The sequence below is a fragment of the Dermacentor andersoni genome, chromosome 4, assembly GCF_023375885.2.
Source record: "Dermacentor andersoni chromosome 4, qqDerAnde1_hic_scaffold, whole genome shotgun sequence".
Taxonomy (NCBI): domain Eukaryota; kingdom Metazoa; phylum Arthropoda; class Arachnida; order Ixodida; family Ixodidae; genus Dermacentor; species Dermacentor andersoni.
The window spans coordinates 224,748,911-224,766,090 of NC_092817.1; the positions used below are offsets into that span (position 1 = coordinate 224,748,911).

The following is a 17,180-nucleotide window of genomic DNA, read 5'->3' on the forward strand; positions in this document are numbered from 1 at the left end:
GGTTTTAGCAGGATTGAAGTGGCAGACCTGTCTCGTTTACTTGGATGACGTCGTTGTCTTCGCCGGAAATTTCGACGATCACCTTAGGCGGCTTGCAACAGTACTAGAGGCCATCAAGTCATCAGGGCTCACTCTGAAGCCAGAAAAGTGCCGCTTCGCTTACGATGAGCTTCTATTCCTAGGCCACGTCATCAGCAAATCCGGAGTACGCCCCGACCCGCAGAAAACAGCTGCCATCGCAAAGTTCCCGCAGCCCACCGACAAGAAGGCAGTGCGTAGATTTCTTGGCATGTGTGCCTACTACAGGCGATTTATCAAGAACTTTTCACGCATCGCTGAGCCGCTGACACAGCTAACTAAATGTGACGTCGAGTTCAAGTGGGAAACGCCACAGGGCGACGCATTTCAAGAACTCAAACGACGCATGCAGTCGCCGCCCGTACTTGCGCACTTCGACGAGCACGCCGATACCGAAATACACACTGACGCCAGTAGCCTAGGCCTCGGAGCCGTCCTAGTCCAGAGAAAAGATGGACATGAACACGTGATAGCTTACGCTAGCCGATCATTGTCAAAAGCAGAAGGCAATTATTCTACAACCGAAAAGGAATGCCTCGCCATCGTTTGGGCCACAGCGAAATTTCGCCCTTACCTATATGGCAGGCCATTCAAGGTGGTCAGCGATCATCACGCGTTGTGTTGGCTAGCTAACCTAAAAGACCCCTCAGGACGGCTGGCACGGTGGAGCCTCAGGCTACAAGAATACGACATCACTGTAACCTACAAGTCCGGACGAAAACACTCAGATGCCGATTGCCTATCCCGCGCCCCCATTGACCCGCCGCCGCAAGATGACGAGGATGACGACGCCTTCCTTGGAATAATAAGCGCGGAAGACTTCGCCGAACAGCAACGAGGAGACTCGGAGCTAAAAGCCCTAATCGAGTATTTGGAAGGGCACACCGACGTTGTCCCAATGGCATTTAAGCGTGGATTATCTTCGTTCACGCTTCAAAACAACCTACTCGTGAAGAAGAACTTCTCACCAGTCCGCGCCAACTACCTTCTTGTTGTTCCGTCGGCGCTACGTCCAGAAGTACTGCACGCCCTACATGACGATCCGACCGCTGGGCACCTCGGTTTCTCCCGGACGCTATCGAGGATACAAGAAAGGTATTACTGGCCGCGCCTAACCACCGATGTCGCCCGTTACGTCAAGACATGCCGCGACTGTCAGCGACGCAAGACACCACCGACAAGACCAGCGGGATTACTACAGCCGATCCAGCCTCCTTACCGACCTTTTCAGCAGATCGGGATGGACTTGTTGGGACCGTTTCCGACATCAGCTTCCGGAAATAGGTGGATTGTCGTGGCGACGGACTATCTCACCCGCTTCGCTGAAACTAAAGCTCTACCGAAAGGCAGCGCAGCCGAAGTGGCTAAATTTTTCGTCGAGAACATCCTGTTGCGACATGGTGCTCCAGAAGTCCTCATCACCGACAGAGGAACGGCCTTTACAGCGGAGCTCACTCAAGCCATTCTGAACTACAGTCAGACAACGCACAGGAGGACAACGGCCTACCATCCGCAGACGAATGGTCTTACGGAGCGGCTGAATAAGACCCTCGCCGACATGCTAGTGATGTACGTCGACGTCGAGCACAAGACGTGGGACGCGGTCCTGCCGTATGTCACCTTCGCCTACAACACGGCGGTGCAAGAAACAACACAGATCACGCCATTCAAGTTGGTTTACGGCAGGAACCCGACGACGACGCTCGACGCCATGCTGCCGCACGTCACTGACGAGGAGAATCTTGACGTCGCTACCTATCTCCAGCGCGCCGAAGAAGCCAGACAGCTCGCCCGCCTACGGATCAAGACCCAGCAGCGTACCGACAGCCGACACTACAACCTCCGACGACGCTTCGTCGAGTACCAGCCCGGCGACCGTGTTTGGGTATGGACCCCGATACGCCGGCGAGGACTCAGTGAGAAGCTGCTGCGACGCTATTTCGGACCCTACAAGGTCATCCGACGTATTGGCGCACTAGACTATGAGGTCGTGCCAGACGGCATTTCGCACTCACAGCGGCGCCGCGCACGATCTGAAGTGGTCCACGTGGTGCGCCTTAAACCATTTTACGGACGCTGATGAACTTCCTTAGTTTGTTGTTTTCTTTGCTACGAGTGCTTTTCTTTGTTACTTTCATTTGTTAGCAGCATCGGGGCGATGCTTTTTAAGAGGGGGGTAATGACACGTGTACTGATCTTTATCGGGCGACCACGTTTCGCCGCTTAACAACTGTAATCGCACAGCGACGGACGCGCCTGCATGTGTCCGACGTTTCTGGAAAGTTATCGATGATTCTACCCGGCTGTCTGTTGTCGCCGAACCTTATGTTATCTGATTTCATCGCCTGACGCGAATGGCGTAGAACATTGTGGAATACGCGCGGGTCCCAGCGATTAGTCTGGAACATTCGACGGCTGCTGTATAAAAGCCGACGCGCTTGACCCGCTGGGCAGATTTCCGACGATCGCCGACTTTGTTCGCCGCTTTCGTTGTGCTATAAGTGTAGCCTGTTTTGTGGGCACAAGTTCGCCCAATAAAAGCTAGTTTTCTCGTTCACAGTATTGCTACTGTGTTCTTCTACGTCACCACCACGTGACAATATTGCCTTGCTTAGTAACTCAGGAGACCAATTGCAATGCATGCTCACTGACCTGGAGAGGCAAGGCAGAAGTGTGGGTCTGAAAATTAATCTACAGAAAACTAAAGTAATGTTTAACATTCTCGGACGGGAACAGCAGTTTACGATAGGTAGCGAGGCACTGGAAGTGGTAAGGGAATACATCTACTTAGGACAGGTAGTGACTGCTGATCCGGATCATGAGAGTGAAATAATCAGAAGAATAAGAATGGGCTGGGGTGTGTTTGGCAGGCATTCTGAGATCATGAACAGCAGGTTATCCCTCAAGAGAAAAGTTTATAACAGCTGTGTCTTACCAGTACTCACTTACGGGGCAGAAACCTGGAGGCTTACGAAAAGGGTTCTACTTAAACTGAGGACGACGCAACGAGCTATGGAAAGAAGAATGATAGGTGTAACATTAAGGGATAAGAAAAGAGCAGATTGGGTGAGGGAACAAACGCGCGTAAATGACATCTTAGTTGAAATGAAGAAAAAGAAATGGGCATGGGCAGGACATGTAATGAGGAGGGAAGATAACCGATGGTCATTAAGGGTTACGGACTGCATTCCGAGGGAAGGGAAGCGTAGCAGGGGGCGACAGAAATTTAGGTGGGCAGATGAGATTAGGAAGTTTGGAGGGTCAACATGGCCACAATTAGTACATGACCGGGGCAGTTGGAGAAGTATGGGAGAGGCCTTTGCCCTGCAGTGGGCGTAACCAGGCTGATGATGATGATGATGATGAACCCTGAAATCATACATGTGATGCCCAAATATGGGACAAAGGTTCGTGTACTCAAAAGGTTCTTACGGTTCTCTTAGGCGGAGCCTCCGAGAAACCAATTGAGGACAAAGCCTTTCGTTTCGAACACACACACAAACGTTTAATGGAACTGAGGAAGGCTAAAGAATAAATAGAAGAAAATGGCAAACATAAAAGAAACACTCAAATACACATCAAGACACACATTTGGGGCTGGTACGGAGCTAAGTAGTGCGCGAGTCCGGGCTTGCCACGGCGGCAGGGACACCCAACAGTCTCGACGCGGCGACAAGCTGACGAAAGGAGTGGCGCAGGTCTCACCAAAGGTCATAGTGTACGTTGGTTGACTGGGCGACCGGAGCTGGCCAGCTCTGGCTCGGAGAGGTAAACCAGGTGGCTTGGTGGCACGAGCAGACGGCGGCGGCGTTCTGGCCGGGCAGCTGGGTGTAGAGGTCGGGCCCGTAGCCCGACTGCTCTTGTCCTGCCCACTGGCACAGAAGCTCGAACGCCGGCCTCGGGCAGCAGGCGGCACGACAGACAGGGGCGGCGTTCTGGCCGGGCAGCTGGCGTAGAACTCGGGCCCGTAGCCCGACTGTTCTCGTGCTGCCCATGGGCGCAGAAGCTCACCGGCCTTGAGGAGCTGGCGGCACGCTCAGGTAGACGGGCGACGCACAGGAACAGTTTGGCAGGAGGCCCCGGTCGGGTGAAGTCCTGGTGGCTCGGGTCCGGAACCCGACGGCCCGTCTTCAACGCCTGCTTCAGTGGTTGACCTCCTCCTGCCGTCGCTTCCTGGAACTCTCCTGGCGTCTCCCCTGCGTCTCCTTGCGTGTCCTCTCGTTCTGCCAGCGCACCACGCTTTTTCTTCTGATCTGGCCGATTTGGCATTTTCCGATTGGCTGCCTGACTCCCCGTGGTCTTTCCTAATTGGTTGCTTTTCTTCTTTTTGTTGTTTTTCATGCACCGCGCTACATATAGCTTCCATGTAGAATTCATCAAGGGAAGAGAAAATGTTGGAGCAGATTTTATGAGTAGAACTTCATAGTACATGGCGTGACAAGTGTTATAACAATTTACTCTAGAAGTGTTGTGGTTTAGGAGTATTGGACAATGACTTTTTTGTGTGAAATAGTGAACTCAATGATGTACAGTGCAGTGAATAAGTGAAGTAAAGTGATGTGTGGGGAAGGTACCCAGTAGTGCAAATGACAAAAATGGTGGAAGGCATCAAGTGTTAATGTTAGACCGACATATGAAAACGATGGAAACATCCTATACAATGAAAAAGAAGCAGTATTTCATATGGAAAAACTCTTAAAGGTGGGCATAATATGTCATGAGCCAATAGAGGAAGAAAGAATAAGAAAAAGCAGAAGAAAACAAGAAGTCACGAGGAGTCGATGGCAGAAATAAAGAAAAAAGATAGAAAATAAGAGCGTACGAATAAAAAGAATACACTATGAAAGCAGAGGCGCAAAAGTGCATGCTCAGCTACGTGGCCTATGGGAGGAGGGACACGTAGCCGAAGAGAGCGGCTACGTTCTGGGACGAAGGCGGGTAGAATGTGTAGGTAGCATGTCTGGTTCTATTGACCAGTTGCCTTCAACCAAAAAGATCACGTTCTCGTGACGCCTGCGCCAAAAAGGACATTCCACGTCTGCCGCCAAGCTCTGTGAGTAGTGACGCTGGCTCACACTCCCAGGGTTCTGCTATGAACCATAAATACCCAAGAAACTGGATGGGGAAATGGTGCCGCGGTAGCTCAATTGGCAGAGCATCGCACATGAAATGCGAAGCTTGTGGGATCGTTCCCCACCTGTGGCAAGTTGTTTTTTCATCCACTTTTATTTCCATTAATTTATCGTTTCTTTATTTCATTTATTAACCGCAAGTAATTTCCCCTATGTTGTTCTTGGTGTCAGTGTTTGTTGGCTTCTGATGATATCCCAGGACCTTTGTAGTTTCTAGTGCTGGCTCTCCAATGTGGTTCATCCCCTTCACCTGTACAAGAAGTGTCGAAAACCAATCTCTTCCCAGGAGGTTGCCCCCGGTGCCCTTCATAACCAACAACGGCAGCAGATAGTCCTTTGATCTCAACCTCACACGAACTTGTGTGGAGCCCGGGACGTATAATCCTGACCATGTGCAAAAATCGAGTGGCTCGCATGAAAGCTACGGAATGTTTTTCTTCCACATTCTGTAGTCCTTGTCCTCGCTTATCAGGGAGCATGCCGTACCTGTGTCCACCTCAAACTGGACTGGCTTTCCCTCCACTCTCAAATCCACAAGGAACTTGGGGCAGTGTGTACGTACACTAACTGTGTGCAGTACTGACAGGTGGTGGGTTGACATTGTGTGCCCGTAGCTGCTTGTTGTTGGAGTGTGGTTTCATGTTTTTCTTTTTCTTTGAGAGGCAGGCACGCTCGACGTGACCCTCCTTGGAGCAGAAACGGCACTCGGCTGTCTTAAATTTTTATGTTTCAGGGTCGCGCAAGTCGTCGCATAGACAGCAATGTCATGCTTACGTATGCTTACCTCCTGGCTTGATTTGCGACATCCTGTTAATTTCCCCTGAGTTTTCCACTCCCTTGATTCCTCGCTGATGCCTTGAAGCACTTTCCGCTGACAGGGCTAAGTGCAGGCTTTTTCTGCTAACAGTCTCTGGGGAAGATGTTCGTCCCAGATGCCACGGACGAACCAGTCCAGGAGCATGACATCTGGGGGCGGCATGGTTAAGTTCGCCGCTGAAGCAGTCGTTTGGGTGTCAGGTGACGTCGTCAATATTGTATCTGAAGGCAGCTCTCTGAAGTTTCAGTCGACTGTCAAGGTTCTGAGGGCCACAGCATAGCTGCTGATTGACTAGTCTGGCTGTTGGTCATGTCTTTGAAACACGTACTGGCTGTGAAGCTCGGATGTCCTGGTGTTGAAGTGCATCCTGAGAAGCGTCACTAAATCATTGAAGTTGACTTCTCCCGGGATCTTTGGCGCTATCAGCGCGCACACAGTGTTCGAAAGTGTCGGCTCCACAAAGCTTGAGGAGAAGTGCCCGCTTCTTCGCTTCGTCGCTCGCCACAAAGTAAAAGTCGAGGCGCTAGATCCATGATTCCCATGATTTGCTTATGAAAGGCTCAACAGCGCCGTGCATTTGTCCTGTAGCCATGGCCTTATTTATTTTTTTTTAATTTTATTTATTAGTATACCCTCAAGACCCAGAGGACGTTACAGAGGGGGCGGGTACAATGCAAATACAAAACAAAACAATAAAAGGAATTTAACTTCGAAAACTTATCCGCTTCACAACTCCTACCTCGTCGCCAGTGTTATGTACAGGGTCTGGTCCCGTCCGTGAAAGGAGTGCGCGTCGGTTGGTGGCAGAAAACAGACTGAATTTATTTTCTACAAAAGACTCGGGCGAGAGCTGCATGTGTTCGAGGGGGCAAACTCTCGGTCCCTGTCTGGCAGCTGAGATGCTGAGGGCGACGGAGAATTCTCAGAACTCGACTCGGGATGGGGTCGCTTCCTATTTCTTCTGCGCTGGTGCTTCATCCAGCCGAGGAGTGGTGGTGTGTCGCTTGTCCACGACACAAGCTTTCGCTAGCACAGCTACAAAAAGCGCGCCATCGCGCCGTACACAATCAAGCACATAATGACGTATGTTGCGCAACGTTATGCGGTAGCAATAAAAAAAAAAAAAAAGCGGCACAGGCAAGATGACTGCACAGTGTTACAAAGGTGGGTCACCACGTAAACGCCACACATGCAGCGCAGAATGTGACAGTGCAAGATTCGCATTTTCACCATGACGCGTAAGCGTCAACTTACATCGACAAAAATATGCCAGTGTCGTCTGCTGTTGGAGATAGTTGCCAACTTCGAACAGCGTTGCTCAGCGCACTGCTAAACGTCTTCCAGCTTTCAACAGACGTCGCATCCCCAAACCGAAGTGAGGATGCCGGCGCATGCAAACCGCTCGAGCTAACTAATAAGAGAGCAAACGTAATAACAAAATCCTGGCATGGCGTGCAAATTTTGCTGGTTGCCAGCAAATGAGGCTGCCAGCTCGCTGATGCATGTTGCCAGTTGCTGGTCGCCTATTTGGACAGCCAGAGGGCACATGCAAACTATACCGCACCATGCGGTTTCAGCGTAAATGCAATTTTGTGACCAATCGCGACGACCGCCTACTTTTCACGAACTGCCTGGGCGCAGCGATGGGTGGCTCGAGCGTAAATTGCGCTAATTTAAAAAAAGAAACTGGGGTATTGACCAGGGTAGTTGGAGAAGTATGGGAGAGGCCTTTGCCCTGCAGTGGGCGTAACCAGGCTGATGATGATGATGATGATGAAAAAAAGAAAATGAGAAGAAATGAGAATTTTCAGCGCTTACCGGGAATTCACTAGTAGCATGTTCAAGGCATTGCACCAAACTCACGATCTCGGCTGCCTGTCTCACACATCGGAGAAGTTATTTCTAATGAGATGGAACTGATACTGAATCGCCGCCCAAGACTGAGGCGCCAAATGAGAGAAGGATGCCTAGGCAGAGGCAGAGTTCAAAGCGCAAATTCTCAGACTGGGGAGACGGGCCGCTACAATGGTACTGAGCCACGCGTAGGAAAGGCTTCCTTGGAAGGCGGCCTTTCTCCATGGTTGGAAAGCGCCTATACGTCACCTCGTTCAAGCTACAGCGCATGTGTCTGCGATTGGTTAGACATTGTTTGTGCAGTTCGCGCGGGAAATCTATTGATGTACCTATTACCGCTGCACTTGCAATATTTGTAATTTAGCAGATGCGAATGCGCGCTTGTGATCTTCTTGAGTCTTTTTACATCCACAAGCATAGGGATCGGCCACGCTACTGTGATGTCCGCATAGCGCCCGTTTTGACATGTTGAAATGATATGACGGCAAGTGGAGACTGTCCAGACCCGCGAAGTGCAAAGAGCCGAGCAGACGACGTGAGAGCTGCACCAATGGAGACCGTGCTGGAGTCACGTGGCGGGCACGGCCAATTACAGACTCCAGCATGACCTTGAATAAGTTGCTTTTTGTGTGCTTGTTTCTGCATGGAGGAGATAGCTGAAGTTGCAGATTTGAAGACAGAAAAATGCGCTTTCCAACGAGACCAAGATGGCGGTGCTCAGTCGCGCCGTTCCGGAGATATTATGGCTTGAAAAATGCTGTTCTTTCTTGATTTCTGCAAGATTTTTCGCCACCATGGCTGATAAAACTAATTTTTTAGAGCACTTCTATGTGGTTTACAGTGATGATGTTTGGGAATCAGATGGAAAAAGAGTTATAGAAACTGAACATGTGATTTTCAAAAAATCGATTTTTTGGCTATTTTCCGCAATGCAAAAGCTGTGTCCCCCCTAAAACAGTTGAATTGAATATGTTCCCCCTTATGCGTATAATGTAATATCCACGACTGAATGTATGAATTTTATTTTTATTTCTTTGTAGTGGAAAGATAGTCACTGCAACAAAAAGCCATAAATATTGCAGCTTGACGAGGCAACAGCTTCATAGTGATAACATGACATGACACTTTATATGTGGCTGAAGTGTTCTTCATGGCAGGGATATAAAGGGCTAATACATATAAAGGCCAACAAAAAGATTGCAGTTTGTGCTGGATGCAATGGAGAGAAGAGAGAAAGCTATACTTTACAGAGATGTTTACAGAAAAATAAAAGTGGGCAATGATAATTGTATTTAATTCAAGGGCACTAAGACCCCGTTGAACAAGGCACGAAGTCAGCATGTGCACACATTCGACAAGGTTGGCACATGACGCATTAACTTGGTATTTCATCTTGCAGAATTGTAGAAGTTTGAGGCCTGCTAGGTGGCTGCCTGGTTAACTGTTTGAGTGGTGATTCAGCCATCTGCAATGCATCTGTGGTCACCAATTGCAGGGGATGACAAGAGGAGGAGCCCCTATGGCGTGCCCAGGGACCCCCGTTGTGCTGTGCCTAGCCACCAGAGCATCTGCTCCAGCCTTCTACCACAAGGTAGGGCTTTAAATGGATGTGTTCGAGTGGGGAGAAAAATGTATTTTAGTACAGGTCAATGGGAAAAAATTGCATGTCCTCCATTCCAAGTGTGCTGGAATGCAAGATAGAGCAGCATCTCGAATGTGCGCAGGTTTGGTTAGTGAGGTGTATAATGCTTCCAGCGGTAACACAGCAATCGATAAGAACATATATTTAAAACCACCTCATTATCTCTCTAAAAGACACGACAGTTCCAAGAAAATAAGGGCCTACCAAAGTCGTATTAATGTATTTATGTTTTCATTCTTTCCGCGAACAATTGTAGAGAGGAATTTGCTCCTGAATGAGATAGCGTCTGCACCCAATTTTTCATCTGCCATAGAGAACATTACATGAATTGGTTTTAGACAATATTTCCAGTGTGTCGTTTTGTGCATTGTGTAACAAATTTTATTATCCGATGTTGTTAGTATTGGATGTGTTGTCTTTCTTTACTAATTACAAGGATTGTATTTTTAATACCACAGATGTTATGATGCCGTTCGCAAAGTTCACCTTTATGTTTGTAATTAACCCCCTATGATAATGCCCAACTCGGGCGCTGTAGGTATTTGTAATAAATAAATAAATAAGTGAACAAATAAATAAATAAAATGCAGTGGGGAGCTAGGGCAAGCTTGCAACAAGGTATCTTGAATGGAACGCTGAAGTAGTGGCATATTTTGTAATGATGTGGTATCATGACACGGAACAAGCATTTAGAAAGGTCAACTGTTTACCCATAAGATGAATTACATTATTTACTCGATTCTAACGCGCCCTCGATCGTAACGTGCACCCGTTTACCGTGACCAAAAAAAAAAAAAGTGAAAACCTTGATTGTAACGAGCACCCGTTTTCCATGACCAAAAAAATAAAAAGAGTACAATGCCGTGCACCTCATGCTTTCATATAGAAATACTACTTTCTCTCATTTGGAAAAAAACAGATTTATTCCAATTACACTAAAGTTATGATGAATAAAAACACAAATGTAAGCAGGGTACCTTGCTGCCAAGGTTTTCACTGCACTGGTATGAGTCGTGTGGGGCAATGGATATCATTCGTCATCGTTATAAGGCAACTCCTTATCGCTATCAAAAGACCAAAGCATTTCATTCTCGGCGCTGTCCAGGGCATTTGAAATCCCGCTCTTTTTAAAGACCTTGTTGACCATGGCAGACTGGATTGTGCACCATGCATCTTTCACCCATCCAGCAAAGTCCTGCAGCGAGGCACGCTTCATTTTTATTTATTTATTTATTTATTTATTTATTGAGTACCTGCATCGCCTTAGGAGGCATTACAGCAAGGGGGTACATACTGAAACTGCGCAGAAACTGCTTTCCTGTTATACCGGCCCATATCGCGTGCTCCGCCAAGTGACCGATGTCACCTATGAAATCGTTGTAGCCACGCCCACTACGTCCTCCGGTGTGACAACCAGTGACATTGTCCACGTCACCCGGCTCAAGCCCTACAACTCTCCACGTACCTTGGATATTTAAAAGCACCGTGACGGCGCTTTTGCTGCCGGGGGGTAGTATTACGATATTATCGGTAGATACCGGAGAGACGAGCCGCCGCAAGAACGACGATGAAGTGGGTCTGTGCCCTTGGCGCGAGAAAATGTCGGCATGGTGCTCTGGCTCCAGTCCAGTGTAAATAGCTTGTAAATAGCATCTCCCGTCTGTATATTTCTACACGTAACAATATCTACATCAATTGACACTCATTTCAACACACAAAGCGCGGTAAAACGTTTCATTACGTTGTATACCAACAATATTTGATGGGAGAGCGTTCCACTCCCTCGTGGTCCTATAAAAAATTCATAATGCAAGGTGTCACCTTTAAAAGGAAATTCATGGAGTTTCAAGGCATGGTCTCTTCTACGGGAAATGTATGATGGTAATTTAATATATTTGTTCCTGTCAATGCCTATTTTAGAATAGTAAACACTGTGAAAAAATTTGAGTCTGAGGCACTTTCTTCTGTCCTTTATATCTTGCCAATGAAGTCTACGCTTGCCTTCGGTAATACTGAGGTTTTTGTCGCAATTACCAAGAACGAATCGAACCGCCCTATTCTGAATTTTTTCAAGTAAATCGACTAACTGACACGTATAAGGATCCCAGCAGATACAAGCGCACTCAAGTACAGAACGCCAATTTTATTGGCGGGCGTAAATTTGTGGCAGCCACTGACAAGCCCTTCAGTGTAGAGCGCCCGAATTCTTTCTTTCACTGGCTTGTTCAAACAAACATGAGCGGCTGGAGCTGCAATGTCATGCCGCCGGGTATCACGACAAGGTCGGTGTTCCATGCAGCCAGCTTGTCCTTGATGCGCTGGTCTAGGTGGCACCTGACCGCTTTGAGCACAAGCATCCCACGCAGACCCAAACTGCCACCACGTCTCTTCTGCCAAACGTTATCAACCCACTCAGCGAACAAGTCTGTGGTCATCTGATCTTTTTCATTTGCGCGCAGAATTGCACCACTTGGAAACACAATTCCTTTCTGGAGTGTCTTCCGTCTGAAGATAAGATACGAGGGCAGCTTGTGCCCATCCACAGTGCAACAAAGCAATGCGGTGACTAGTTTTTTCATGGTTGGAAAACAAAACGCGCACTTGCTTTGCCCCTTTCTTTTAAACGGTTGTGGTGGCAGGCATGTCAAAGTAGAGAGGCATCTAATCGGCATTTCCAATCTGTCCAAAGTGGTAGCCGTTTCTATGGCGCAACTTCAAAACGGACCGCCAAATACTGCAATTTCTCTTTATATTCTTTGGTCAATTTTTGGCATATCCCTGTCCGCCTTCGAAGAGAAAAGCCTTTTCTTTTCATAAAATTTAATAGCCAGCACCTGCTCGCTTTGAAGTCACTCCACATTAGCCCTTTCTGTAGGGCTAACTGGATTGCCCGTACTTTGAGCAGATCGGTCGTCACAGGCTGCTGTGCCACTCGCTGCTCTTGCACGTATTCCACGAGCAGCTCTTCTATTTCGGCGAAGCGGCCCTGCTTTGGTCCACTGAAACCATTCCTTGTTGCTTTGCTGGCGAAAACTTTCTCCTTCTGTTTGTGCCAGTCCCGCATGCAAGTTTCGGGAACTCCGAACACCGTGATGTGGCCTGATTTCTGTCCGTCACCACGCACATGATAACTTTGCTTTTAAGTGCGGCATCATGGTGGTCTCGGCGTGTCCTCGCAGTCGGCGCTTCCATGCCGATTGAATAAACACAGAAAATGGGGAGACAGGCAGTAGACTAGGTTACACCAGTGCCTGGTGACACACACATAGAGGTATGCACATGAAGGAAGCTACGGCAGCTAGGCTAGAAGTGCATACGAGGTGGCCATTTTTCAAATGCTGATGGCGATATGGTAACGCAGATTTAGGCTTGTACTCGGTTCTAACTCGCATGCAATTTTTGGACCCGTTCTATCGGAAAAAAGGTACGTGTCAGATTCGAGTAAATACGGTGTGTATTTACATTGTGTTAAATTCTCATTCGTGCTCTTGGGACAAAGGAACGACGTTCTAACTCGCATGCAATTTTGGACCCGTTCTATCGGAAAAAAGGTGCGCGTCAGATTCGAGTAAATACGGTGTGTATTTACATTGTGTTGAATTCTCATTCGTGCTCTTGGGACAAAGGAACGACGTTCTAACTCGCATGCAATTTTTGGACCCGTTCTATCGGAAAAAAGGTGCGCGTCAGATTCGAGTAAATACGGTGTGTATTTACATTGTGTTGAATTCTCATTCGTGCTCTTGGGACAAAGGAACGACGTTCTAACTCGCATGCAATTTTTGGACCCGTTCTATCGGAAAAAAGGTGCGCGTCAGATTCGAGTAAATACGGTGTGTATTTACATTGTGTTAAATTCTCATTCGTGCTCTTGGGACAAATGAACGACGTTCTAACTCGCATGCAATTTTTGGACCCGTTCTATCGGAAAAAAGGTGCGCGTCAAATTCGAGTAAATACGGTGTGTATTTACATTGTGTTAAATTCTCATTCGTGCTCTTGGGACAAAGGAACGACGTTCTAACTCGCATGCAATTTTTGGACCCGTTCTATCGGAAAAAAGGTGCGCGTCAGATTCGAGTAAATACGGTGTGTATTTACATTGTGTTGAATTCTCATTCGTTTTCTTGGGACAAAGGAACGACGTTCTAACTCGCATGCAATTTTGGACCCGTTCTATCGGAAAAAAGGTGCGCGTCAGATTCGAGTAAATACGGTGTGTATTTACATTGTGTTGAATTCTCATTCGTGCTCTTGGGACAAAGGAACGACGTTCTAACTCGCATGCAATTTTTGGACCCGTTCTATCGGAAAAAAGGTGCGCGTCAGATTCGAGTAAATACGGTGTGTATTTACATTGTGTTGAATTCTCATTCGTGCTCTTGGGACAAAGGAACGACGTTCTAACTCGCATGCAATTTTTGGACCCGTTCTATCGGAAAAAAGGTGCGCGTCAGATTCGAGTAAATACGGTGTGTATTTACATTGTGTTAAATTCTCATTCGTGCTCTTGGGACAAAGGAACGACGTTCTAACTCGCATGCAATTTTTGGACCCGTTCTATCGGAAAAAAGGTACGCGTCAGATTCGAGTAAATACGGTGTGTATTTACATTGTGTTAAATTCTCATTCGTGCTCTTGGGACAAAGGAACGACGTTCTAACTCGCATGCAATTTTTGGACCCGTTCTATCGGAAAAAAGGTGCGCGTCAGATTCGAGTAAATACGGTGTGTATTTACATTGTGTTAAATTCTCATTCGTGCTCTTGGGACAAAGGAACGACGTTCTAACTCGCATGCAATTTTTGGACCCGTTCTATCGGAAAAAAGGTACGCGTCAGATTCGAGTAAATACGGTGTGTATTTACATTGTGTTAAATTCTCATTCATGCTCTTGGGACAAAGGAACGACGTTCTAACTCGCATGCAATTTTTGGACCCGTTCTATCGGAAAAAAGGTGCGCGTCAGATTCGAGTAAATACGGTGTGTATTTACATTGTGTTGAATTCTCATTCGTGCTCTTGGGACAAAGGAACGATGTTCTAACTCGCATGCAATTTTTGGACCCGTTCTATCGGAAAAAAGGTGCGCGTCAGATTCGAGTAAATACGGTGTGTATTTACATTGTGTTAAATTCTCATTCGTGCTCTTGGGACAAAGGAACGACGTTCTAACTCGCATGCAATTTTTGGACCCGTTCTATCGGAAAAAAGGTGCGCGTCAGATTCGAGTAAATACGGTGTGTATTTACATTGTGTTGAATTCTCATTCGTGCTCTTGGGACAAAGGAACGACGTTCTAACTCGCATGCAATTTTTGGACCCGTTCTATCGGAAAAAAGGTACGCGTCAGATTCGAGTAAATACGGTGTGTATTTACATTGTGTTAAATTCTCATTCGTGTTCTTGGGACAAAGGAACGACGTTCTAACTCGCATGCAATTTTTGGACCCGTTCTATCGGAAAAAAGGTGCGCGTCAGATTCGAGTAAATACGGTGTGTATTTACATTGTGTTAAATTCTCATTCGTGCTCTTGGGACAAAGGAACGACGTTCTAACTCGCATGCAATTTTTGGACCCGTTCTATCGGAAAAAAGGTGCGCGTCAGATTCGAGTAAATACGGTGTGTATTTACATTGTGTTGAACTCTCATTCGTGCTCTTGGGACAAAGGAACGACAACACAGTAGTACAAACAATCACAAGGGCATTTATTGCACCTTTCATAGATCAATGCCTGCTAGCCGAGTTGCTATCCACAAAACATGCCAATGGGTGCGCGACAAACCTAAGAAGTCCGACTCACTGCGACCGGATAATAAGCGAATATGTTCTCGCCATGCTGGATTCCAACGCCTGGTCGTTCGCGCGTACGGTCATGCGAACAGTGGCGCGTCCGAACGAGGCCTCACGAGACGGTCTCGCAGAAGTATGGATCGGCGCAGTCGCGCAACGTCCGTGCAGCTTGCCGATCCCGAACCAAAGAGGAAGCGCCTTCTCCTTTCCATGCTTAAGTAACCCCGCCGTGAGGCGGCATTAGCAGCGCAACACTCGCGCCATCTCTCGTACTGCGCTTCAACCACACCGACCGTCACGGGCCCCAGGTCACGCGGCGAAGCCGGATTACAGGAGACGGGAGCTATGCTGGAAAACAACGTATCAGGGGACGCGTGAGAGTCGCGCATCCCCACATCCTCCCAACCTTAAATCACTACATATTTCGGCGATATATGTCACACGGTCTAACATCAATGTGTGCTTTGCAAACAAGGTAGTACATGAAACAGTGGCCGCACCGAGGAAATGTCCACACACTGTCCATAACATGCGAGCCGACATTGGCCTTGGGTACACCGCTAGTCCACTGGTCACAGCAGCAGCTCTGCAGACTCGACAGCACTATTCCAGGCCAGGACTCCGGAAACGGCGACGCAGTAGTCGGCACGAGCAAGCATCGCTCACGCCCTGCTGGCAAGAGCCGCAGTAGCTGTCGGCGCCCGCCGGCTCTTTTCTCCGCCGCCGAGGGTTGCGAGCTGGATACAGGTGCCCGCCGAAGTCGCTGCGCCAAATTGGCCACAGCATCACCATCGCCTGGGGTAGTGCGAGCGTAATCCGGGGCAGCAGCGCAGACGATGTGCAGGTGACAGCAAACCAGGGGTGACTCCAATCACGCTGCGTACACTCTACACACTCGGCAAACACTAAAGTAGTGCAAGGGAGAGGAATTCTGCATGTGCATCGCCCACGTGGTACGATGTTCAACTCGGCTAGCAAAAGATCAGGCGGCTACTCAGATGCTAAATTCACCTGAACGAAGCTCGCTTCCTTGAGTCGAATGAGTAATTTCAATTCGTGCGAGGCTAATTAGAATGAGGGAAGCAAAGTGCAACACCTCAACTCCACGGTCCACCAGGTTGTGTCCCTCCACGTGCAACAGGCAGCTTTTTAAAGCCTTAGGCCTGAAGCGTCGCTACCCTAACAACCGAAATCCAAAAAACAACACCCAAAATGAAAAGTTAGAGCACACTACAGCCACCGTCGCCTCGCTCAAGAAAGCACGCCGCCGACGCCAGCGATCAAAATCTATGCTAGGCCTACGCTTTGGTTCAAACAAAGGTCTCGAACGAAGCAAAACTGTTAAAACTATCGTCCGATGACTGAAGAGGTCCACGTTGGGCAACCAGGTGTGGGATTCTCATCCGTGCTCTTGGCACAAAGGAACGACAACACAGTAGTACAAACAATCACAAAGGCATTTATCGCACCTTTCATAGATCAATGCCTGCTAGCCGAGTTGCTATCCACAAAACATGCTGATGGGCGGGCGCGCGACAAATCTAAGAAGTCCGACTCCACGCGACCAGATAGCGAACGAATATGTTCGCCTCATGCTGGATCCCAACGCCTGGTCGTTCGCGCGTACAGTCATGCGAACGGTGGCGCGTTTGAACGAGGCCTCACGAGACGGTCTCGCAGAAGCATGGATCAGCGCACTCGCAGAACGTTCGTGCAGCTTGCCGATCCCGAACCAAAGAGGAAGCGTCTTCTCCTTTCCGCGCCCAAGTAACCCCGCTGTGAGGCGGCATTAGCAGCGCAACACTCGCGCATTCTCTCGTACTGCGCTTCAACCACACCGACCGCCGTGGGCCCCAGGCTG

At 48.3% G+C, this 17,180-nt stretch overlaps 1 protein-coding gene across 11 annotated transcripts in view; it reads left to right on the plus strand.

The window, feature by feature from the left end:
• Positions 1-17,180, plus strand: part of LOC126538440 (DENN domain-containing protein 2D-like) — a 423,989-nt gene that overhangs the window by 127,664 nt on the left and 279,145 nt on the right. For all 11 annotated transcript variants that reach the window (XR_008613950.2, XR_008613951.2, XM_050185285.3 and 8 more), the window contains exon 8: positions 9,377-9,472. Coding sequence is in view for 9 of the 11 variants with exons in the window: in XM_050185285.3 (XP_050041242.1) it covers positions 9,377-9,472 (96 nt within the window). In the remaining 2 variants the exon portion in view is untranslated. The remainder of the gene's footprint in view (positions 1-9,376; positions 9,473-17,180) is intronic.